General features: G+C 52.7%; 1 protein-coding gene and 1 long non-coding RNA gene across 2 annotated transcripts; both read right to left on the bottom strand.

Moving 5' to 3' along the window:
• Nucleotides 1–9,678: 9,678 nt before the first annotated feature.
• LOC118552067 (uncharacterized) lies at nucleotides 9,679–11,088 on the bottom strand. Its single transcript, XR_004925346.2, has 2 exons — nucleotides 10,791–11,088; nucleotides 9,679–10,125 (listed from the first exon to the last, which is right to left on the bottom strand). It is a non-coding gene; the product is annotated as an uncharacterized LOC118552067 (long non-coding RNA).
• Nucleotides 11,089–20,190: 9,102 nt separating this feature from the next.
• ETV3L (ETS variant transcription factor 3 like) lies at nucleotides 20,191–24,861 on the bottom strand. Its single transcript, XM_036118295.2, is given in 6 exon segments — nucleotides 20,191–20,562; nucleotides 20,564–20,793; nucleotides 23,234–23,354; nucleotides 23,735–23,924; nucleotides 24,145–24,382; nucleotides 24,483–24,861. Coding segments are annotated over 6 exon segments (1,086 nt in total). The 5' UTR covers nucleotides 24,544–24,861; the 3' UTR covers nucleotides 20,191–20,316.
• Nucleotides 24,862–25,744: the final 883 nt, after the last annotated feature.

The raw sequence follows: 25,744 nt of genomic DNA, 5'->3' as shown, positions 1-25,744 counted from the left end.
GACCCTTCTCCTCCCCTCCCACCCCCACCCCCCCGGGCCCTCCCCTCCTCCGGACCCTTCCCCTCCTCCGGACCCTTCCCCTCTCCTCTCCCCCCGCCCCGGTTCCTCCCCCTCCCGGGGCCCGACCCCTCCTCCGGGCCCTCCCCCCTCCGCCCTTCCTCCCGGCCCTCCCCCTCTCCGGGCCCTCCCCCACTCCAGGCCCTCCCCTCCCCTCCCCCTCTCCGGGCCCTTCCCCCCTCCGGCCCCTCCCCCTGCCCCTCCCCCCGCGCCCCTCCCCCTCCGCCGCGGCCCGCAGCCCCTAGCGCGCCGCCCTCTCTCCGCGCGGCCTAGCCGGCTCCGGGCGCGGCGGGATCCCCGGCTTTTCCCCGCCCGGCCCGCCGGCCGCCCCGGCTCCGGCCCCGGCTCCCCGAGGCAGCGCGCGCCGCCCCCGCCTTTCCCCCTAACTCGGCCCCGGGCCGCCTCCCCCCTTTGTCTGTGCCCCTTCCCCCTTCCCCCGGCGCCCGGCCCCCTCCCCGCCGGCGCGCCTCTCTCCCGCCCCGGCGCTCCCCCCGCCGCAGCTCACCCTCTCTCCACCTCTGTCCCCATCTTATTTTCCAGAAATCCGTGCGGCCTCCTTCCTGGGTGCCGGGAGCTCTTCAAACTGTTCCCGGTCTCCGTGGCCTCCCCGCTTCCGACAGGCACCCAGCGTGGGGGCAGAGACCCTTGGTTCTGGCCCTCCGCTGCTGCGTTCTCGGGCACCTTGGCACCAGCTGGGTAGTGTTTTTGACTCGGTGGAAGAGCCCTTCAAGGCCGATTCTATTTTCATAGGATCACAGTTCCTAAATCTTTCCAGGTTACATGACATTAGTCAGAAGGTCCCTAGCGTTATAGTTAAAAATAATGAAGATAAGAAGAAAAGTTTTTCACTAGGACTGGGGAGTGAACTTGGTCTTCTTGCCCAGGTAAATGCTGTCGTAAGGCACCCTGCCCGCCGTGCTGTTTGCTGTGTTCTTTGCCTTCCACGCCACCTGGATTGTTCCTGGGGGACATGTATGCGCAGTCCACTGTACTGGCCACACGCATCCGTGAGCCGTGTGTAGGGGTTGGGGGGGGCACCCAAGCAAGGTTACCGGGGGCGGGTTTGCAAATTGCAAGAGGAAAAAACTAGTAAGCATCGATTGACCATTGGGATAATCCAGGAGCTTCCCCTAAATTATACAAGCTACAAGCTGGCAAATAAAAGGACGACCCACTGCCTTCACCTCCCAGGTCAGAACTTTCGAAGATAGGTGGTCGGCTGGCATCTGAAGCACCACGGTCCAAACTGCTACTATCCCCTTGTTTATTCCCTTGCCATAGACCTGCAGAGACGATGCTCCCAAGTGTGGACACTCCCCGTGTGCTGACGGACCAACCCCTGGTCACCAAACACTTACTCTGCTTTCTTAATAGATGCAGTATTTTAAAATAATTATGTACACGTGTTTTATTACATATCTTCTAAAACATGCCCTAGAGTAAGAATATTAAAAGATCAAAATAAAGATGAAGTACATTTTTTTTTAAAGTAGGCTCCACACCCAGTGTGGAGCCCAACGTGGGGCCTCGACCCACGACCCTGAGATCAAGACCTAAGCTGAGATCAAGAGTCGGGCGCTCAACTGAGCACCCCAGGCACCCCAAGATGAAGTACATTTTTCAAATCCTACTTTTTAGCCAATGTCATTGGCTCTCTAACTGGAAGAGATAATTGTCAAAGAGGTAGATTAAGACTGAAGAAGTGCATCCTTGATTGCCTTTATTAAATCATGACATTCATTTTCCAGTCCATTCACCACGGATGCAAAGGTTTTAATTGAAATTCAACTAGTAAATTAACATTTTAAGTCAATTAGTCCTTGAATGGTTGGAAGGTGTTGCATTTTATAATCTTAACAAATGGGTCCAAACCCACTAAGAAATTTCATTTAGGTTTTTCGAACAGATTTTAAAATTCTGTTTCTTAGTTTTTCAAGTGTACAGACAAAAGTTTTAACAGCTGATGGGACAGCTGCCAGGCTGTAGAGCATGCGGCTCACGATCTCGAGGTTGTGAGTTCGAGCCCCACGTTGGGCGTAGAGTTTGCTTAATAAAAAAAAATTAAAAAAAGTTTTACAGGTGACACACATTGCTTTTGATAAATACATTTTAAAAATCATGATATTGGGAGCATTTGTAGTCATACATTTTCAAAATGTTTTCTCCATAGGTGTGACTTTCTCACTCATTAATAGACGGTCATGTTCACTTTGAAGGAACAGATTAAGGGGATTGTTTGTTTTTGAAAGTAAGCACTAGTACCCTCTTGCTGGCTAATCCTCAACACAGGACCTTGTAAAGTAAAAGTGTGTATCTCCTCTATGTTCGGTATCTCTTGTTGGGCCTTTCCCTGGAGATAAGCGGTGAATCTCTGCAGAGCAAGGATTTTCATGGTCATTCTCCCTGTCTTTACCAAGAATTGTCAAGTTTGTAGCAATTAACAGGCTCGTTTTTGTCTGGCAGATGGCATCACATTATAAAGAAAATGAATGTCTGAACTGTGTGCAGCATGACTGCTGGTTCCTGGAAACATGTCACTCACGGCCTGGGACAGATGACTTCTGAAACACGGGCCCAGAGAGGGGGCTAGGTCGGCCCGTATGTCAAAGATGGGTATGAGTAGTAAAGCTTAGACAATTATTTTTGCTCTAGTTAAATACTACTCTGCGTGCGTTCTTCAGTGTTTTCCTCGTGCACACCTAAGCATCTCTTTGTACGGTCCACTTTGAAGTCTGTGGGGCAGGGGGTGGCTTTAGCGGGATAGAGTTCCCTGAAGTTAACTGAAGCAAATTTTAAGTCTCGGTTTAGAAAAAAGACATAGATTAGATTGGGCGCAAGACAGACTCTGTGGTGGGAAGCTGGAAGCCGCGGTTGGTTAATGGAAAGAGCATTAGACTAGGAGTCCAAAGAAGTGAGTTTGGGGGGGGGGTGGTGTATCCCTTTTTAGGTCTGGGACCTGCCGTGTGCAGGTTGTCATGACTAAATAAGACCAAGCACAGGCTCTGTGAACTCTAGAGCGCAGAATAGGAAAATCAGGATAAACGTGAAGAAGTGATGTCCTGAATTGACATAGTCCTTTGAACTTTTTTTTCCCACAGAACTCTATTAAGAAATGAATCCTTGTCTCTGCCCAACATCCTGGGGGATGGGCAGGATACTAGTTGTTATGTTATGTTCGTTCATTTACACTTAAGGAAACTATGGCGCAGACGGGTTTTAGGTGATTTGCATGAAATTTCATTAATTGCTAGTTTGGAACAAGAATTCATACCTCCTCATTTTTAGGTGTGAGAAGCAAAGGAAAAACACAGGTGTGGTCAGCTTCTACTTGCTGGGAGGGCTTCTAGAAACTTAATATTTAACTGAATAGCTGAGGGAGAGCAGTGATACAGAACCTGGAGTGGCTCGGAGGGAGAGTTCCAGAGAAACGGCTTCTCATTCATGGGCAGGCATCCCCAGTCCCAAACTGGTGTGTCCTGGAGAATGGCGGCTCCAGGTTGCAGCCATTCTCCTTCTGGAGACAGGCCCAGCAGGACGACATCACCGTGGGAGGCAGAGTGCTGCTGTTTTTATTGCAGACTTTTCTCCCTCTTCAACCTTTGTCCATTGGAAAGGGGATGTGGAGAGGCTTGCTTAATTAAGGTATTGTTAGCCCTAAGGCTGATTTTCAGCCGATTTAGATTTCTCTAGAATGCTTCTGGGTAGCCAGAAGAACCAATATTAACCCTGTGTCGCAGAGATCATTTCACTGTCACTCAGAATATTCTGTTCCTTCGACCTGATGGGTTCCTAATAATATTTTAATATGAAGAAATAATAATACCCAAAACACGTGTAGTGCTTACTGTGTAAACACCATTCTAAACAAACAGCAAATATTAACCACTGGATCCTCTCGAGCAACCTTCTGAGGCAGTAACTATTACCGCCATTTTCAGGTGGGAAACCGAGGCCCAGAGAGGTAAAATGACTTGCTCAGGGTCACAGAGCTGGAACCCAGGTGGTCTGGCTCCGGAGTCTGCTTCTCTGTCACCCGGACCGCCTTGATGATGTAGGCATGGAGCCGGCACTGGAGGGAAAGATAAACCCAAAGAACAAAGCAGAGGCAGAAGCTTCTCGGGAAGATGGAGGAGTACGGGCTTACAGTGAAGAGACTGGCGAGGGTGTTGCTGGACGGGGAGGCCCGCCTGGCATGGTCCTCTGGCCCATGGGGCAGTGACCGGCAGATCTTACCTGCATGCTCTCAGTTCTGTTGGCCCTTGAGACGTGACCCCCAGAAACTTGCCCTCTCGTCACTTGTGAAGATCTCAAGGCATTTAGTGGAGAAGGGGCTTCTCCCCTTACCTCCCACTGAGGGGACGGCTGCATTGCCTATGGGGTCACCTCCTGGGTGTGCACTCCAGCCTCCCAAGCTTGGTACCTTGCTGTCTGTGGTTACCTTAGAAACCAGCTGTCTCTCACCAACACCCCTGGGAGCCGAGACGAATTGAATAACAGGGAATGTGCCAAGATACATTGTAAAGGAAAATGTGTGAAAGAAAACCAGTTTTAGATTGAAGGCTAATATTTTGGGAAGTTGGGTGTGTATGTGTGTTATTTTTTTCCTCTGAATAAGAAAAAGTTCCCAGGATCAAAAGTGAGCTCCAAAAAAGGTGAGATGCCAAGGGGAAGATAATTTTTAAAAACTGCCCAAAGCTTGCTTTAAAAACTGAAAAATGTTCTTAAATTAAAAAAAAAAGTTAATGACATATAATAATTTTTTCATGTTTAAAAAGTGCAATTGTTCCTGTAAATTACTTTGCATTTTTTAGAATTTTATATAAATGAAATCAGACAGTATGTATCCTTTTCTGTATGACTTCTTTTGCTCGGCATATTTTCAGGTTCATCTATGTTGTTGAGTATAACAATTTATTGCTGAATGGTATTTTTGAAATTTCAATTTCTTTTTTTTAATCTAAGTTTTATTTATTTAAGTAATCTCTGCACCTAACATGGGGCTCAAACTCATGACCCCAAGATCAAGAGTCACATGCTCCTCTGACTGAGCCAGCCAGGTATCCCTAAAATTTCAATTTCTTAGGCTTACTGTGAGTACACAGAAATACAGTAATTTTTGTATACTGATTTTATATCCTGCAATCTTGCTAAAACCACTCTACTGGTTCTAGTAGGTATTTTGTAGATTCCATCAGATTTTCTGTATCAATGAGCATGTTATCTGAGAATAAAGACAATTATACTCCTCCCTTTCCAATATGCATTCCTTTTATTTCTTTTTTCTTGTCTAATTACTCTAGCTAGAACTAGTAAGAGGACACATCCCTGTCTTGTTTCTGATCTTTCGAGGAAAGCATTTGTTTTTACACCATTTAAAATGATGTTATTTGTAGGTTTTTCATAGAAGGTGCTTTTCAAGCAGATTGTGGAAGTCCCCATCTATTCCTAGTGTGCTGAGAGTTGCTTTTTTGTTTTTGTTTTTTAATTTTAAAATCAGGAGTAGATGTTGTTTGTATTTTATCAATTTCTTTTTCTGGATTGATTAAGATGATCATATGGTTTTTCTTTTTTTTTTTTTTAAAGATTTTACTTATTTATTTGAGAGAGAGAATGAGACAGAGAGAGAGAGCCTGAGAGGGGGGAGGATCAGAGGGAGAAGCAGACTCCCTGCTGAGCAGGGAGCCCGATGCGGGACTCGATCCCGGGACTCCAGGATCATGACCTGAGCCGAAGGCAGTCGCTTAACCAACTGAGCCACCCAGGCGCCCCTTTATGGTTTTTCTTTTGTACTTGCTTCATATTATGGATTTTCAATGTTGAACCAGCCTTGAATTTCTAGGATAAACTCCACCTGGTTCTGATGTTAACCTTTTATTTATTATTTGCTTTGATTTGCTAAAATTTTATTAAGAATTGTTATATCTATGTTCACGAAAGATATTAGTCTGTCACTTTCTTTTCTTATAATGTCCCGTCTGGTTTGGAGTAATGTTGGCTTTATAGAATGAGTTGGGAAGAATTTCCTCCTCTTCAATTTTCTGAAAGAGTTTGTGTGGAATTGGCATTATTTCTTCTTTAAATGTTTTATAGAATACCCCAATGATGTCATTTGGACCTGGAATTTTCTTTGTGGGACAGTTTTTAACTACAAGTTCAATCTTTTTATTTAAAAAAAAGGAAGATGGGGCAAGATATGCCATGCTAACACTAATCAAAAGAAAATAAGAGAAGCTATATTAACTTCAGACAAAGTAGACTTCAGAGCAAGGAAAGTTGTCAGAGATCAAGAGGGGCATTATGTAATGATAAAGGAGTCAATATTCCAAGAAGCCATAACAATCCTCATATGTATGCATCTAACAACATAGTGCCTTATGTAAGGCAAAAACTGATAGAACTGCAAAGAGAAATATATTAATTCACTATTATAGTTGAAGACTTTACACTCCTCTGTCACAAATGGACAGATCTAGCAGGCAGAAAATCAGTAAGGACATAGCTGAACTCAACAGCACCATCAATCAACTGGATATAATAGACATCTACGGACTACTTCACCCAACAACAACAGATTACATATTCTTCTCAAGCTCATATGAGACATTCACCAAGGTAGACCACATTCTGGGCCATAAGACACACTTTAGGAGGTTTTTAAAGGACAGAAATCATACAATGTTTGCTCTTAGACCCCAGTAAAGTTAAATTAGAAATCAATAATTGAAAGGTAGCCAGAAAATCCCCCAATACTTGGAAGTTTAACAGTATGCTTCTAAATAACAGATCAAAGAAGAAGAGATTTAAAATATTCTGAATTAGGGGTGCCTAGGTGGCTCAGTCATTAAGCGTCTGCCTTCGGCTCAGGTCATGATCCTGGGACCCTGGGATCAAGCCCCGCGTCGGGTCCCTGCTCGGCAGGAAGCCTGCTTCTCCCTCTCCCACTCCCCCTGCTGTGTTCCCTCTCTCGCTCTGTCTCTCTCTGTCAAATAAATAAAAAAAATAAATAAAATATTCTGAATTAAATAAAGATGCAATTCATCAAAATTTGTGGACTGCAGCAAAAACGGTGCTTAAAGAGAAATTTATAGCATAGAATACATCTTTTTTTTAGAAAAGAAGAAAGATCTAAAATCAATGATCTAAGTTTCCACCTTAGGAAACTAGAAAAAGAAGAGCAAATTAAATCCAAAGTAAGCAAAAGAAAAATAATAAAAATTAGAGCAGAAATAATGAAATTGAAAATAGGAAATCAGGGGTGCCTGGGTGGCTTAGTTGGTTAAGCGTCTGCCATTGGCTCAGGTCATGATACCTGGGTCCTGGGATCAAGCCCTGCCTTGGGCTCCCTGCTCAGCAGGGAGCCCGCTTCTCCCTCTCCCTCTGCCACTCCTCCTGCTTGTGCTCTCTCTCAAATAAATAAATAAAATCTTGAAAAAAAAAAGAAAATAGGAAATCAGTAGAGAAAATAAACAAACCCAAAGTCTCATTCTTTGAAATGATCAATAAAATCGATAAGTCTTTAGCCAGGCTAACTAAGAAGAAAAGCAAGATGACACAAGTTACTAATACTGGAAATGAAAGAGGGGCATCACTACAGAACTCATGGACATTAAAAAGATAAGAAAGGCGCTTGTGTGGCTCAGTCTGTTAAGCTCTGACTTCAGCTCAGGTCATGATCTCAGGGTCCCCACGTGCATCATGCATCAGGCTCCTTGCTCAGCAGGGTGTCTGCTTGTCCCTCTCCTTCTGCCCCTCCCCCCTGCTCGTGCTCTCTCTCCCTCTCAAATAAATAAATAAAATCTTTAAAAAAGGGATAATAAAGGAATTTTATGACCAGTTCTGTGCCCACATATTTGATAACCTAGATCAAATGGACAAACTCGTTGAAAGGCATAATTTGCCAAAACTCACACAAGAAGAAGTAAACAATCTGAATAGGCCATATCTTTTTCAAAAAATTGAACTAATAATTAATAACCTTTCAAAACAGAAAGCACCATGCACAGATTTGTTCACTGGTGAATTCTACCAAACATTTATGAAAAAAAATTATACCAATTCTCTTTAATCTCTTCCAGAAGGGAGAAGCAGAGGAAATACTTTGTAAGTCATTCTATGAGGCCACTCTTACCCTCACACACAGTCAGACAAACATATAATGAGAATACTATAGACCAATGTTTTTCATAAACATAAATACAAACATCCTCAACAAGATATTAGCAAATCAAATTCAACAATGTGTAAAAAGTACTATACACCACAACCAGGTGGGAATTATACCAGGTATGCTAGTCTGCTTCAACATTCAAAAAATCAGTTACTGTGGGGGTGCCTGGGTGGCCCAGTCGGTTAAGCATCTGACTCTTGATTTTGGCTCAGGTCGTGATCTCAGGGTTGTGAGTTCGAGTCCTACTTGGGCTTCCCACTGGGCATGGAGCCTACTTAAAAAAAATTCCTGTAACTAATAAGGGATTATAGAAACGTTGCTGAAGATAAGCTTAATATACAAAAGCCAATTGCTTTTTCATATACTGGCAATGAACAAGTGAAATCTGAAATTAAAAACACATTACCATTTACATTAGCACTCCCCAAAATGAAGTACTAAGGTATAAATCTATAAAATGTATACAAAATCTATTTGAGGAAAACTACAGAACTGATGAAAGATATTGAAGAATATGTGTGTGTGTGTATTTTTTTTTTTTTTAAGATTTTTATTTATTTATTTGAGAGAGAGAGCACGAGCAGGGGGAGGGGCAGAGGGACAGAGAGAATCCCAAGCAGACTCCGAGCTGAGTGAGGAGCCTGACGTGTGGCTTGATCCCAGGACCCTGAGATCATGACCTGAGCTGAAACCAAGAGTGGGACATTTAACTAACGGAGCCACCCACGCACCCCAAATTAAGAGATTTTAAAAAACATATCATGCAATCATAATATGTGGGCCTTATGGATACTGATTCAAACAAACAAATTGCTAAAACTTTAAAGAGCATATGGCATTTGTAAGTCAATTAGAAATTTGAACACTGTATATTAGGAATTGTTGATAAAAGTGATATATTGTTAATACTATTGATATGATAACAGCACTATGGTTATGTTACAAATAGTTATTCCTTATATTTTAGAGATACATATTGAGATTTTACAGAGGAAGATGTTTTCAAGGGATTAGAGAATAAAACTGATGTCTTTAAAAGTGGCAACATTTAGGGGCGCCTGGGTGGCTCAGTTGGTTAAACGTCCGGCTCTTGCTTTCGGCTCAGGTCCATGATCTCAGGGTCAAGAGCTCGAGCCCCATGTTGGGCTCTGTGCTCAGCAGGGAGTCTGTTTGAGATTCTCTCCCTCCCTCTCCCTCTGCCCCACCCCCAGCGCTCTCTCTCTCTAAAAATAAATAAATAAATAAATAAATAAATAAATAAAATCTTAAAAAAAGTAAAAGTGGTAACATTTATACTGATAGATGACTTCTCAATATCAACGACGGAAACCAGAAAACAGCAGAATGAAGGCCTCCAGGCGGTAAATACAAATACTTGCCAACAACTGAAAATACTCGTACTAGAGTAATTCTAGCTTTCATCAGAAATCCCAAGATTTCAGTGGCTTCCCCAGTGGGATGGGTGAACAGAGTGTGTTTATTGACTAACTTGTCCAGGCGGGCAGAGATGCTGCCCTGGTCATCAGACCCCGCACCTGCCCCACTGTTGATGACTGATTACGGTACCGTTGTTGGCTTCACTGTTCTTGTCACACTCCAAGATAATGTGTGCAGTCTCTTGTTATCAGATGAGAAAACTTACCTCCTAGGGCCTTTGGTGATAACTTAATGGTTTATAATGATGGAGTTGTTAGAACATTATCTGGCATATGGTAAACACTCAGCCAATGTTCGTTATTCTCCTGAATGCTCCTGAATGTGGAGTCTGTGTGTTGGGCTCGTTGTCCGATCCTGTTCTGGAGCTTGTGCGGAGCGGGCTTGTCCCGGCTTGAGAGAACCAGTTGTACCTGTCTCTTCCCGGTTCCACATTTAGGGACGTCATGCGGCTGATAAAGACCACGCTGCGAGGGGTTACACCGTGGTAATCGACACATGCTTTAAATCAGGGCATTCTGGGGGGACATCTGGCTGGCTCGGTTGGTAGAGCGTGCAACTCTTGATTTCAGGGTCGTGAGTTCAAGCCCCACATTGGGTATGGAGCCTACTCAAAAAAAAACACCACCACCACCAACAACAAACTGGGCGTTTTTATTTTTGTTTTTGGAGAGCTGGTTCACCAGCATACCGTTATCTGGCCCAGCACCTGGCACTTAGTGGGCACTAAGTAAATATCTGTTGAACGAATGAACATGACCCAAGTCTGTGTGTTTAATCATTAGGGTCTTTTCAGCCCCACCTTGAACTGAGTAAGGCTCAGGGTGGGATTTCACAGGAGATCACTGTGTGTGGCTATTACTGGGGTATAATTCACATGGTACCTGGCTGCTCTCCAAAAGCAAATGTCGGCATTCTTCCCTTCCAGTTCTGGGTTTTTTTTCTTCAAGTTTTATTTATTTAAGTAATCTCTGCATTCAACATGGGGCTTGAACTCAGGACCCCAAGATTAAGAGTTGCATGCTTTCCTGACTGAGCCAGCCAGGTGCTCCCCCCACCCTCGCCCCCCACCGTCCTGGTTTCTTTGAAGCAAGAGGGAGAAGAAGCAAGAAGGTCATCAGAAATGACTCACCCTGTCAGCTGGGCTCACTCCGGGTCTCGGGAACCAGCACCCGGGATCTGTGCGGGGACCTGCCATGAGGCTGCTATCTGGGCTTGGCAGCCCTGAGGCTTCTGTGAGCAAGTCCCTATGAACTGGGGAAGGTCATGAGACCCGGGGTGCGGACCAGGCTAACGAGAAAGTGCTGTGGGTTGATGGTAGATGTTCGAGACCATCTGCGGAAGAGCCCGGTGGCGTGGGGGCCCGAGAGAAGGTTGGGGTGGGACTGGGCCGTGGGCAGGGAGGGCGGAGGGTTTCACGGGGGACCCGCCCCTCGGTGAGCAGGCATGAGATCATGAGTCCAGCTGTCCGTTCCCTTCTTCCAGACTCCCCACTTCCGTAAAGTGGGTGTGGGCTTGGTCCTCCCCGGCGAGGGCCAGGCACGTGACATCTGTCCTTATCATTGTTAGCGGCTCTGCAGGAGAGTGGCCTCACCACAAAATCGTTGTTGTTGCTTCACACCTGACCACAACGGCACGTGCCTTTACAGTTTTTATTTGGTTTTCCTACTCGATCCGGGGATGTCGTTAGGGCACTAATATTATCATTTACTCTTAAATTCATTTACTTTCTTTTTTTTTTTTAAGATTTTATTTATTTATTTGAGAGACAGAGAATGAGAGAGAGAGAGCATGAGAGCGGGGAGGGTCAGAGGGAGAAGCAGATTCCCTGCTGAGCAGGGAGCCTGATGTGGGACTCGATCCCCGGACTCCAGGATCATGACCTGAGCCAAAGGCAGTCGCTTAAGCAACTGAGCCACCCAGGTGCCCCAAATTCATTTACTTTCTTTGTAAGTGATACAATACTGCAGTTTAAAAATCATAGATATAACATATACGTGCAGTAAAAAATCCACTCTCACATCTGTGCTGTGTGCCCATTTCCTTTTTCCTAATGTAACCTGTGTTTAGTTCTTGTTTATCTTTCCAGACATTTTAATGCATAAGCAAGTAAATATGAATATGTATCCCCCCTTTCTAGACAAACGGTAACATCTCACACACACTGCTATGTCCCTACTTCCTTCTCTTAAGACAAGTCTCAGAAGTATTTCCACATCAGTACACAGAGAGCTTCCTTTCTGTCTGTGCGTGGTGTTCCATCATATGGATATGCCGTAACATTCTACTTCAAAATCATGCTGTATATCATGTTTCCTTGAATTTTTCACCTGTGCCAGTTTTTTTTTTTTTAAGATTTTGTTTATTTATTTGAAAGAGAGAGAGGGAGCAAGCACAAGCAGGGGGAGGAGGCAGGAGGGAGAGGGAGAAGCAGACTCCCCACTAAGCAGGGAGCCCGATGTGGGACTCGATCCCAGGACCCCGGGATCACGACCTGAGCCAAAGGCAGATGCTTCACCGACTAAGCCACCCAGGTGCCCCTCACCTGTGCCAGTTTATCTGTATGGTTCCTGTGTCGGAGATGGGGCAGCTGAGGCTCAAGGTCATGAAGTGACATGTCCAAGGTCACCACGATCATCAGCACGTCGGGCAGCTCAGCCACGGTGAGGGTTCCTGTCCACTGCAGTACGGAGCCTGGAGTTTTGTCCAGCAGCTGAGTGTACGTCCGTGCTGCCGAGGCCAGGCCCAGCCTGGGGGCCAGCTCGGAGACACCCTGTTTGACCCCGCCTCTGGGGTCAGGATGAGCTTCTGAGCAAAATTTCAAAGGATGCGGAGGAGTTAGCTTAGGAGGTGGGCAAGACAGGGCCTTTCCATCAGGGGGATGAGGATGAACCCAAAGCCCAGGGACACAAACAGTTTGGGTCACTGGGATGTCCAGTGAGGGGTGGGACGTGGTTGCAAAAGTGTCTCTGGGCGTTTGTGTGGGGGTGCAGTGGGGAGCTCCTGGCTCTCATGTTTTCTGGAGCTTGGACTTGGTTCTGTAGGTTTCAACCCAACGTCCACAAATCTTCTGCGGAAAGGCTAACTTTTGTGTCTTACTTTTAAGGGTATTAGAACACACGGATGAGCTAATCAGGTTTTGGGTTATAACCTCCGCGTTGCCAAAAGATTTCAGTGCCTACATTTGCCTTTGTGTTGGTGATGAGCCGGCACCGAGGAAAGCTGCTTTAGTGGGCTCAGCCCTGAACGGAGAGCAGAGGAGGACTCAGGCCCTGGTGTGCGTGAACAGGGTGTTAGCCGCAGTTCTAACCCGGAGTGGGGGTGGGAGAGGCGAGTCATCACACACCTGCCAAACACCGCAGGCTCGGCGCGGGAGGGATCCACTTTGCGGTGGCACTTTGTTCAGCAATCGGTTTCAGCAAATACCATCTGTTGCAATGAAACAATGTTATTATTCAAAAATTTATTGGCTTGAGAATTTAGTTTCTATGTGGTAGCTTGCCATTGCTGTTATAGCGTGATGTGCAGTAAGTATATATTTACACCTAGGTTTATGTCTCTATCTCTTTAAATGACACTATTGTACAAATAAATTACCCTCACTGGGGGCACAGAGGACTTTTTTTCCTTTCAGGGGAGCCACCGAAGGGCTTACAGTCACATGATCAGATCGGCGTTTTAAGCAGAAACGTATGGAATATGAAGGGTGGTCTCTCTGCAGGCTGGTGAGGGCCTGCGAGGTCAATGGAGGGTTGTGCAGAAGAGCATAGATTCGGGAAATGTTTAGGAGGTGAAACTGGTACAATTGGTGACTGATGGGGTGTAAGAGGTGAGGGCCTGACCCCCGAGTTTCTCCTTGGGTCGAAGTGGATATTTTGTGGTGTCGTTAACTAAAGCAAGAAACAGAAAGGAAAGGGGAGCGAGGGGTGGCGGGGGCGGGGGGGCTGCAGCACGGAGCCTGGAGTTTCGTCCAGCAGCTGAGTGTGCGTCCATGCTGCCCAGGCCAGGCCCAGTCTGGGGGTCAGCTCGGAGACACCCTGTTTGACCCTGTCCTGGGGCAGGACGCCTTGGAGGTGCGCATGGGCGTGGGCGTGGCAGCGATGCCCCCTGGGCGGCCGGACCGAGGAGCCTGCAGCTCAGCGCGGGGGTGAGGGCTGGCTGTGTGGACGTGGGCAGGGTCGGCTCGTAGGCAGTGTTCGCGGCGACCAGAGAGGACCGACCTGAGGCGGCCTGGGAAGCAGGTGCAGGGTGAGCAGAGCTGTGGCCAGTGCCCTGGAGACCCCTGGGGGTGGGGGTGCGGAGTGGACCCCGGAACGGAGTTTGAAATGGAACATCTTGGGGGTGGGAGACCTGGAGCGGTGGGAACAAAGGTCATCACCAGTGGTGCAAGCCGGGAGAGGCTGGACAAGATAAGGACCAAAGTGTGGCCACTGGATCCAGCGATGCGGAAGTCACGGACAAACACGGCACCGCCCCCTTCTGAGTCCCCTGAGCCGCCTTGGACTCCTCAACCCCGCGCTTCTCAGGTGCCACCCCGGGCACTTAGGTGGACTTGGCAGGAGAGGGGGCCCCTGCCCGACCTTCCTCATCTGGTGGGGGTGGGGAGGGCTGCGTCGCTGGGAGACACCACCCCCCAGGACTGGAGGAGAGACCCAGCAGGGAGGGGAGCCCTGCTGGGGAGTGGGGCGGACCACCAGGAGGAAGGGGTGAGGTAGGAGAGAGAGGGAGGATTTAGGCAGAGCTGCTGGCCAGCCTGGGAGTCCGATGAGGTGGGGCGGCTGGGGGTTCTGTGGCAGCACCAGGTCCTGGGGGGCGGGGCGGGGAGAGTTTCTCCATCAGCCCCAGGCTGGGCAGCAGGACACATAAGTGGGACAGGATCGATGGCACAGGGCCTGACGCATGGCTTCGCCGTTCCTCCCGATTCAGGACACTTGCTGCTTGGGGACCTGGAAACCTCAACTGGAAACCCATGGGCCTGGCCGATGGCGTCCCCGGCTCCATCTCTAAGTGCCTGGCGGTGGTCTGTGGTGACCGTGCTGCTTGGATCTCATCCATTCATTGGAGGAAAACCTCTGCCCAAGGCCGGGTCTCAGCCACTGAGATCTGTCCTCCAGCTTCCTGGGCTGAGCCCTCCAGGGACCAGGAGGCTGGGGCTGCCTGACTGGTCTAAGCCAGAGCTGAAGGATGGAGCAACGAAAGGGGTACAAAGAGTATCGATTAGCTATAGTATTCACATTTTGAATGGAAATACCAGCTCTCAGCCCAAGTGGGGGGGCGTGTCTTATAGAAATTATTTACCTTTTTAACAGTAAATGAGGTAAGTGATGCCTAGCCTGGAATGCATTCTACCCCTTTTCCTCAAAGCCTTCTGAAGAGCTCTCTTTTTTGCTTTCTGTCTTTCTCTCTTTTTTAAGCCGGCTCCACACCCAGCGCAGAGCCCATTGTGAGGCTTGAACTCATGACCCTGAGATTAAGACCTGAGCTGAGATCAAGCGTTGGATGCTTAACTGACTGAGCCACCCAGGCGCCCCTACTTTCTTTCTTTCTTTTTCTTTTTCTTTCTTTCTTTCTTTCTTTCTTTCTTTCTTTCTTTCTTTCTTTCTTTCAGGTTTTATCTATGTATTTGTCAGAGAAAGAGAGCACAAGAAGGGGGAGCAGACTTCCCGCTGAGCAGGGAGCCCTTTTCGGGACTCGATCCAAGGACCCTGGGATCATGACCTGAGTTGAAGGCAGACGCTTAACGGACTGAGTAACGCAGGCGTCCCTGCTTTCTCTTTCTTTACACATTTCTATTTCCTCTCTCTGTCCTTACTTGACCATATATGAATTTAAAGTATCTTTTATTTCTTTTTATTTTTTTAAAGTTTTTTAAAAAAATTATTTAAGCAATCTCTGTGCCCAGCATGGGGCTCGAACTTACAATCCTGAGATCAAGAGTCGCACGCTCCACCGACTGAGCCAGCCAGGCGCCCCCAAGATACCTTTTAAATATTGTATGAGTGAGGTGGTCCTTGTTCCCGGTCATAAAGCAGGAGAGTGCAGATTAGAACTAGCAAGCAAGCATAATGATGTTCAGTGGCCCTCACTGTTTACCGAGGACAGACTGGGGAAGAGGGGAGAGATGGAGCAGTTCTCTCTCATTAAGAGAAGCGGAGGCAGGCGGGGCAAAGCTGGACCGCTGAGACTCCGGGAGGACCGCTGGCCTCGGAGCCGGCTGCCGGTCTGCACCCCGGCTCGGCCGCTGGGCAGGAACGTGGCCCTGAGCAGGTGGTTTGCCTCTCTGTGCCCAAAGTCCCCATCTGTAACGTGGGATGATAGTAATGCCTCCCCCCTACCGCTGTGGTAGGCGTCAGACAAGCTGATGGATGTGAAGCACTTAACGACGTAGCTGGTTCACGGTGAGTAGTGCGTAGATGTGGCTTTTTACAATATTAGAATCCTTTCTGAGGACAGCTGGGCAATATGTATCTACAGCCATTAAAATGTGATTTGGGGGGCGCTTGGGGGGCTCAGTTGGTTAAGCATCTGCCTTCGGCTCAGGTCATGATCCCAGGGTCCTGGGAGGCGAGCCCCGCATTGGGCTCCCTGCTCAGCAGGGAGCGTACTTCTCCCTCTGCCTCTGCCTGCCGCTCCCCCTGCTTGTGCTCTCTCTCTCTCTGTCAAATAAATAAAATCTTAAAAATAAATAAATAAAATGTGATTTTTGAGCCAGTTATTTCATTCTTGAGGATGTATCTCAAGGAATTAATTTAAAAAAAAAGAAAAACAGATTATAACTTAGGACAAAGGTTTGGAAACCACTGTATTTACAAAGCAAATAACCAGAAACAGCCCAGAAGGCCAGCGAGAGGCTGATGGTCAAGTGTATGCTCCGTCGGCCTGACCGAACATTCCAACACGGTAAGAGGGCCAACGTCGACTCTCCATGGTCGGCGAAGCGTTCTCGAAGTAACACTCAATGAGAAAAGTGGTCACGGAACTGTGTGTGTTTTGATAACTTTGATAACATTGGGCACATATTGCCTGGCTGTTTGTGTTTGGGGATTAGAAATGCCTTCTTAAGATTTACTTTCAGGTATTTTAAAGTAGGTTGGTCACTAAACGAAATGCGTCTTTAAATTCGGTGTTGGATGTTATGAAGAAAGCGTGCCGCTCCAGCACCCCGTACGCACTCAGAGCCCCGCGTCCCTCCCCGGGCCCACCTTCCCGGCCGGGCGCTGGCGTCCGCGGCTCGGACACCTCACAAACACCTGAAGGGCGGTCACTTGAGCCTCAGGGCCTGGCAGCACATAGTAGGCGTTTAAGAAGTTGAATTACTATTATTATGTGTGTGTGTGTGTATAACACATACGTGGTACTGGAATTTTCTTCTCCCCTCTTGGGCAGGGTCCTCATTTGGGCGCAAAGAAGGGAGAGGGTAGGGATTACCCTCACTGCCACCAACAATTCAGGGCAGCAAGCTATTTGCTTTTGTTTTTAAATCCCAAGGCCTCCTGCACACGTGTGCCAGGGCTCTAGTGACAAGCACCTTCCCTGTAAGGAGCGTGTGCTGGGCCACCCTGAGAACCTGGCTTCTCCGTGGGGGACACGCTGTCCTTCACCTCAGGCAGGCAGAGTGAGCACACGCCGACGTAATCCGGCGCCCAGATGCACAGACAGCGAAATGGTTGCTACTGCGGTCAAACTAAAAATCACGCAGGAATAACGGAAACCTTCCCTCTCGATCTGTAATATGCTCTTATTTCCAAGGAATCTGGGGGCCTCTTAAGCTCTCAATCCATGTGATTGCGGTGCGGTGGGAAGAGCTCTCCCCGATGGCTGGGGAGCTTCTCTTTTACCTGTGACCTTGGACAAGCCTCTTCCTCTCTGTGGGCATGGTCACCACGGTCCCTCTGGCTCCCAGTGGAGTCTAAAGTTCGTGAAGCCCGGGTAGGTGACTTCCTCGAACTCTGCTTGAACCCACGAGTGTCCCTGTCTTTGGTGTGACAGCTCCAGGAGCAGGGGTGGTTGGTGCGCTGACTTTGCGAGTCTTGTCCTGGTTCCCACTGCTCGTGGAAGAAGGCTGAGTATCCGCTCTGTGTTCTCCCAGGTGAGGCCGACGGTCACAGGCAGCCAGAGGGTGTGATGTCTGGGGTCGATGGCTGCACCCGATTGTCCCGGAGGAGCTGGTAACCGGCCTTCTGTGGTCCCATGAGACCTGCGGACCCTTTGGTGCCTCATCCATGATTTGCAAAGGGGGTTTGAAATGGGATGGGTTCATAAAGTGTTTTTATCCTGAAACTCCCTTCCTAACCTGAGAAGACCCCAGGGTGCCTGTCACCCCTTCCCCTCAAACCTAGCCCCCTGCCCCGACTGTGCCCACCCGGCCGGTCCGCTGGGCGCATGCGCATCACTGGTGGAGGCTCTGGCCACCAGAGGGCACTCTCACGATGTGGAACCCCCGTGGCTTTCTGTGCTGAGGAGCCCATCTGGGCTTGCTGAGGCCACCCTCTGCTTGAGTGAGTCTCAGCCAGGGACAATTTCCTCCCCCTAGGGACAGTTCACAGCGTCTGCTGGTGGGGGGCTGCTGCTGGCGTCTGGAGGCCCGGGATGGATGCACTCAGCATCCTGGAATGCGCTGGACCGCTCCCACCACGGAATATGATGCCCCAGATGGCCGTAGTGCCAAGGCTGAGAAAGTCTGCTTTGCTGAAATGCAGAGCACACCCCCCCGGCAGGGTATGTCTCCTGGAGCTGACCTGTCCCGGTTCATCGCCTCCAAAGGGAACTTTTAAAGATTTTATTTATTTATTTGAGAGAGAGAGAATGAGAAACAGAGAGCATGAGAGGGGGGAGGGTCAGAGGGAGAAGCAGACTCCCCGCTGAGCAGGGAGCCTGATGTGGGACTCGATCCCGGGACTCCAGGATCATGACCTGAGCCGAAGGCAGTCGCTTAACCAACTGAGCCACCCAGGCGCCCCCCAAAGGGAACTTTTAGATACTGACTGACAATCATTGCTCATTGCCTGAAACGCGGGGGTCACAGAAGGGGCGGGTAAGGCAGAGGGCACATGGGGTCCCCAGTATGGGGCCCTGTCCATGAGGCTGGCTCTCTGAACAGCACCCAGGCCCCCTGACAGTGCGAGCCAGTTCTCTGTGCCGGAGGGACAACACTAGCTCTTTGTCTCCCAGACTGGGCAGGGTGAGGGGACGCCCTGGCCTGGGGGGTCCTCCTTCCCACGGGGCTGGCGATAGGCCTGGGGCTTTGGGAGCTAGCCAGAAGCAGTTTCCACGAAGTCCTTGACACCTCCCGGGAGGGAGACATCTGGGGGAAGGAGGGAGGCGGAGATGGTGCTCCCGGCCTGTATCCAGCCTGCGAGCCCAGGGGCTGGGCTCCCTGCTCGTCTCAGCCTCTCTGTGGGGTGAGGGCCTCAGCCTGGCTACTCTGGGCCTCTCCTTCTCCTTCCCCACACATTTGCCACAAAGGACAGGGAGGCAGCAGAAGGCAAAGTGCGCCCCCCACCCCACGGGAAGCACACACCTACTCCTTGGATGAGGGACCAGGACCCTCTGTGTCCCCTTAGTTCCCTGCTCCGCGTCCTAGAAAGGAAGTGGAGACAAGTCCTAAACCTGCCATTGGCAGCCTAGAGACAGAAGAGCAGTCTGGTTCACGTCCCTTGGCTCCTGGAACATTCTGTCCTGTTGGCTTTGCCCTCAGTAAGCACGAGCCCCTCTCTGCCGTGTCCCCCTCCCCTAGCCACCCGAGGCTTCCATCAGCTCCGCTTGTCATTCTGAGGCCCCAGGGACAGAGAAGGGGACCATGCCAAGGCCCTCCTTCACCCCAGCCCATTCGACTCTGCTCAGGGGTCACGCAGGAATCTGAGGGTGGCTCTGGGAAGGCCCTGCTCTGCGCTCAGGTTCTCTCCACATGCTGGTCTCCCACGTGGCTGGGACAGCTCCTTGCCACGGCTTCCTTCAGCCTCTCGCTCTGGGCAGGGGCGGGGGGGGGGCGGTGATGGCAGCCTCCTTTCTCTGCCCCGCGCCCCCTCCCACGAGAACCTTGGGTGGCGTTTAGCCCCGCACCAGGTCAGGGCGGCGGGATTGGGGACACAGCAGGGGTGGTCAGCCAAGAGGGCAGTGTGCCAAGGGCATTTTATTCACGGTCTGCAGGGCAGAATTACAGAACTGAGGAGGCCAGTCCCTCCCTGCCCCAGGCCCTTGGTCTCGGGGGGATGACAGACAGAAGGAAGTGTTTGTGGACAGGAGCTCCCAGGGCTGATGGAGAAGTGTGTGGAGGGCCGGGCAGAGACTGGGGCCGTGGCCTGGAGGAGGGGTCTGGGCCCAACACTCTGGGCACACTGACTCCTGACCCCCCCAACACAGATGCCCACTTTCTCCCTAATGTGGGCAGCTGTGGGGTGCTCGGCCCCCTCGAAGAAAGTGGAGATTAAGAATGTCTCCTTAATCTGATTAACAATTGGGTGGGAAGGGAGGGGGCCCCCACCTCAGTCTTCCCCACCCCTGCAATGCCCCCTACCCCCTTTTGTCCGTCTCCACCCCTTCAAAGCCTCCTGCAATTTAAACCCGTTTCCAGGCTGGGCAAGGCGCAAAGCCAGAAAGGAAGTAGACAAGAGAAGGGACGGAGTTTGGGGGACCCCTTCCTCCCATCTTCTCCCCACCTAAGGAGGATCCAAGGGCCACACTGCCTTGAAGTTCCCCAGCTGGGGGGACACGGGGCTTTTGTCCCCAGTTTTGGGTCTGTGAATCTCTGAGGAGAAGACCTCCCTGGGATCCAGGTGTCCCTGTGCCCCAATGGGACAGGGCTTTACTTCCAGCCCCTGGGGCCTCAGGGACAAGAGCCGGAGCCTCTCGCCAGCCCCCTGCCCCAGCCCAGCCAACAGGGGGAGCCCTGGAAAGGGGCGGGTCACTGGGGGGCCCCCCGGGCCCTGGGAGCAGGGTGTCTGGCTTGGAGGTCCCTGGGAACTGCCGCTCCGGGGGGACATGGGGCAGGAAGGGCCCTGAGAGGCGGGTCCAGTTGGTGGGGAGGGAGGGCAGGAGGGGAGGGGTGAAGGAGGCAAGACTGGGCGGCTTGTCTTGGGGGGTCCCCAGAAGACAACAAGGGCCAAGCTGGAAGGGGACCGGGAGAGAGCCAAGGCCTGGAGAGAGAGAGAAAGAGAGGGGATCAGGAGGGATGCCCCGCATCTCCACCCATTTCCCATTTCTTTTTCCTCTTGATGGAAACTTCCTCTCCCCCCTTCCTGTTTTCTTTGCTTTGAGTCTATTTCCTGGGGGCAGCCTGGGTGCGCCCCTTGTGGCCCCTGTGCCTCTCCTGGGGGCCTTGGCCCCGTTAGAGGGGGACATTTGTGCGGCTACCTCCCGCACGGCTGCGTCCCCGGCTCTGAGGGGACAGGAGCTGCTTCGTTCTCCCCTGGACCCAGCCCCGCCTGGCGCTTATTAGGAGCTCAGTACAAGGGTGTGGAGCGACTTAGATGAAGACATTCTTTGCCGAAACTCCGTGAATCCTGTCCTCACTTCACCTGGCCTGTAGCAAAGGGCTGAGGCTCTAGCGTGGGGCCCTGGGCTTCTTCCCATTCTCCTCACCTGCACAGGCCCCTCTGCCCGCGAAGATGGAGCGGCGAGGCCAGCGCGGGGGGCCCAGCCTCGCCCGTGTCCAGCTGCCTTTGCTGGAGCCTCCTCCCCTCCCCGATCCGCCCTCATGCCCCCTGCCCTCCTGCTCTGTGGGCATCCTGCAACGGGGTGCCCGGCCCTGGTCTGGGTCTCGGGGTGACCAGTAGAACCTCACACCACTGTCTATTTCGAAAGGCCCAACTCCAATCCGTCCCGGTCCTTTCTTAGCAAGGCCACATCATTTAACCGGGAGAGCAGGGTGATCACATCGGTGGGGCTGGAGTTAATAAAAACTGGAAAAGCACATTAGTGACTTCACACACCGACAGATCTGAAAGGAGCGCTGTTTCTGAAGTCGTAGTTCTGGAGGGGAAAACAGAGGACACGGTCCTGCACAGGGAAAGGGTGCACCCTGCCCCGGGTCACGGGCTCACCGTCCTTCTCCTCTGGTCCGCCCAGGAGGCTGTGTCCCGGGGCTCCCGAGGCCGTGGCTGTGTGACGGGCGGTGTCGGCCCTGGGAGGGCGGCCGGGTAGCATGTGCAGAAGTGCGCTCTAAGCGTGCCTCCCCTTCTCGCTCGCTTCCCCGCACCAGCCCCGCACCTGCCGCCTCTGCTTTAACCATCCCGGCCACTCTTCCTCCCACAGGCAGTGTCCTCTCCTGGTACCAATGCCCTGAGTGGAGGTGACGGTGACGGGCTGCTCTAGCCGTCTGCTGACCTCCGCCAGGCAGGGCGTGTGTGTGCCCGCGGAGGGCAGGGAGGGGCACAGGGCTCACTCCAAGCTGGGGCTCGCCAGGGACACTGGTTTCCCCTCATGGTTTCCCAAAGAGAAAGCTGTGTGCCCGAGGCATTCCAGAGCCAGGAGGGTGGGGGGGGAGGGGCGGGGTGCTGTGCAGGCCCTGTCTGGCTCCGGGGGGGCAGACCGGCGGCCCTGCGAGTCCCGGCGCGCCCTGGGCTGCCCGCACCCACAGCCTCAGCGGCGCTCCAGGGCGCAAAGCCAGGCCCTTCTGGGCCCCCAGCTGCCTACACTGGGGGCAGGGCTAAGGCCAAGGGTCTTTATCCCATGAACTTGCCAGCAGAGGTGGGGTAGGTCTGGGACCTCTGCGTAAAGCCTCGGGCTGCTCAGGGGTCTCTGTGATCTTCCTCGCAGAGAATCACCTCCCTGTTGACAGCCCCGGGAGAGCCGGCCTCGGCCTACATTTCCACGGTCTCCCCCGCGTTGCAGTGCTGCCCCGCCGGCCTTTCCCAGAACCTCTTTCCTGCCCAGGGCCTTTGCAGACACTGTTCCCTCTGCTTGCCATGCTCTCCTCCCTCCCTCTTCTGTTGGGCCTCCTGCACCTGGTACCCACGCCTTGGTTCTGGCTCCGTCAGCTTCTGCCTGGATGATCGTCCCAAGCCTCCTCCAACCCCAACTCTACCTGCAACCCAAGTCATCTTTCTGAGATGAAAATCTCAACGCGCCTCTCCCCCCGGGCGCCTCCTGCCCAGGGCGTAAAGCCCGACCGGTTGGCGTGGCCCCGAGCCCTCCGTGACTGCACAGCAGCTGCTGCGGCTGCCAGCCGTCCCCGCCCCGCGCCCGCCGTGCCCGTTCGTGCGAGCGCAGCAAGCCCCCAGGCCCTTCAGCTTTGCTGCCCTTGCTCACAGCTCCCCGCTGTACCAACGCTGTCCCCTCGGCCTGGGCACCTTCTGCGCCCACTCCGCCTGCCCAGGCCGACCTCCTGGGGACCCCCGCCCCTCCTCTGCGTTCCGGGGCACCTGGTGCTTGCCTGAGTCTCGGCGCCAGGCACCGACTGTCCGAACCCCCACACCTGGGGAGTCGCCGGTGCTCGGCTCGTGGAAGGACGAACGGTGTGTAACATCCCTGGTCTCCAGCCACCCCCCCGCCCGCGTGCGCTCCGTGCGCTGCGCCTGGCGGTCCTGCCCTCCTCTGCCTCGATCCCCCGGGCCCTCCCCAGTCCCCGGCACTCACGGGGGGCGCCGCTGCCGCTCCGCGTCTTGTCCTCGGCGGCCTCTGGCAGCCCCCGGGGGGTCTGCTGTCCAGCCAGGTGCTCCGCCGGGGCCCACTGGGCAAGCAGCAGGCTGTGCAGGAGCTGGGGGGGGTGAGAAGCAGGGGTGGGGTGGGACGGGCTGGGCCGGCCTGCGTTCCCCAGGTGCCAACAGCCAGTTGTTAACACAATGACATATTCTCAGAACGGTTGTTCAATGGCCACTGCCCCCCACACGCCCAGGGGCCTCCGATGACATCCCGCTGCTGAAGGACTGACGCCTACAAGGAAGGAGCCACCCTCGCCCCCGGGTGCATGCTGCACTGTGAGCCACGCAGGGGTGATTCGGGGCGCCACCCCTGCACCGGGGCACTCGGGGACTAGAAGGCAGGGGGTAGAATGCGAGACAGCTGACGGCCCGAGGCAGAGGGGAGGGCTGGGGGCCTCCTGGGCGCAGGGCGGGGGCTGCCTGGCGTGGCGCCTACCTCACTGGGCATGCCCATGGGCAGCAGGGCTGGCCGGAAGAGGGCGGGGGCCCCCAGCAGCAAGTGGGGGGAAGGCGGTGCCCGCACCTCCCACAGAGGGTAGTTGATGACGATCAGCCTGCTGAAGTTGAACTTGTACGTGAACCTTTTGCCTTTGGTCTTGTGCAGGATCCTCTTATTGTAGTAATACCTGCAAAGGCGGGGACTGAGTTGGCCCCGGGGGGCAGCGATGAAGCCGGAGGCCCCGCCGTGCCCCTCCCCAGGCCAGCGAGGCGAACCCCAGCTGTTTCTGCAGAACCACTGGGCATCGGCCACACTGGGGCGTCTCTCCCAAGCCTTGGGGGGCAGGGGTGCCAGCGACTTTGAACTCTGACCCCTCGGGGCCCCTCCCCTGCGGCGGCCGTTCTCACCTGAGGGCCCGGCTCAGCTTGTCGTAGTTCATCTGGGGTTTGCACTTCCTGCGGCCCCAGAGGCGGGCCACCTCGTCGGGATCCTTGATGACAAACTCCCCGTATTCTCCCTGCTGCCAGGCGATGACGTGGCGGAACTCTTCCTTCTGCAGCAGTTCCAGGATGAAGTGCCACAGCTGGATCTGCCGGGAGCCCGGGGAGGACTCGGCTTTGTAGGCCCAGTCCGGGAAGGCCAGGCCTGGGCGGAGGGGGTGTGAGTGCCACCCGGCTGCTCGGAGGCCCCCTCCCCCCGGCCGCCCCTCTGCAGCTGGGCAGGGGGCTGCCTGGCAGACGCTCACCTGAGATCCAGGGCCTGCCCGGGCCGGCGGGGGCGCCCTCGGCCACGCAGCCGCAGTGCATGGTCTTCTCGGGGGGGCAGCGAGGGCCGCGTCTGGGCCTTGCGGGAAATGGGCACTGCTGAGGTGGGAGGCGAAGAATGAAGGAAAGAGAAGCGGGGAGACTCGAGGGGCGAAAGGGGAACTGAGGCAGGGGCCTGGGGCGGCCGGCAGGAAGCTCCCCCCACCGCACCGAGGGCCAGCCCGGTCTCCTTTGGGGGCCTCCTCATGGCCAGGGCTTGGGGCTGAGCCACCTATAGGGTGGACATTGGAGAGCAATGCAGAGGGTCCTCTTTCCTGCCCCGCTGGGGGACTTAGACAGAATGAGCTCTCTGCTCAGGGCTTAACGGGATTGGAGTTTTTCCCAAGTGAAGACAAGAGAAAATGTAATGAATCGTTGGCTCCTGGTAAACCTCGAGTAGATGCACAAACCCATAGCTCTGTGGCTTCGGTTGCGAGTTTGGGGAGAGCCAGGATTGTGCTTTCTCAGCCGGGCGTCTGCCGTGCCTGGCGCATGCCTGGCACACTGGGGGTGTCCAAGAAGGGACCGGCAAGAGCATCTGCGAGTGGTAAGGAAGTTATCAATGGCGCCTTTACGTGATTAATATCTGTCTTCCCCTCAGAGTGGTGGCTGGGCGCCATCGGGAACCCCGGCTGTCTGGTTCACGACTGGCTCCCCAGAGGCCAGCCCAGCACAGGCCTCGGACTCGCAGGTGCTCTGTAAGTATTTGCTGAGTTACTGAACCCCGGGCTCAGAAGATGGGATCTTGCCTGTCCCCAGTGTGGCGGGAGGCGAGGCAGGGGCCAGCGGTGAGATGGGGAGGAGGCTGGGGAGTGAGCCCCCGCGGCATGAGCTTGCTTGAGGCAGGCCAAGGGAGGGGAGGAAATGGATCTGTCCTAGAGCCTTCCAGATGGGGCTGAGGCTGGTGCTCCAGGCCGGCTCCCACTGTCACTGAGGGCAGAGCGCCCAGGGAGCGTGGGGAGGATGCAGGGTGTGGGCCCGCTCCTGGCGTGGACGATCCCTGCAGGGATGGACAGGCAGGACCACGTGTGCACTGGGCACCGGCTTACGTGACCTGCCTGCGAGTTTCCAGCTCAGGCGCCGTCGGGGCGAGGCCGGCAGGTCTGAAGGGCATGTGGGGGCTTGTCTGGAGTAGCCTCCTCACTTTCCAGCCGGCTCACTGAGGGACAGCCACCTGACGCAAGGGGCTTAGCCACTGTCCCTC

This window comes from Halichoerus grypus, chromosome 7 (assembly GCF_964656455.1).
Source record: "Halichoerus grypus chromosome 7, mHalGry1.hap1.1, whole genome shotgun sequence".
In the NCBI taxonomy this organism is placed as follows: Eukaryota; Metazoa; Chordata; class Mammalia; order Carnivora; family Phocidae; genus Halichoerus; species Halichoerus grypus.
This window is presented reverse-complemented; position numbering and strand designations above follow the sequence as displayed.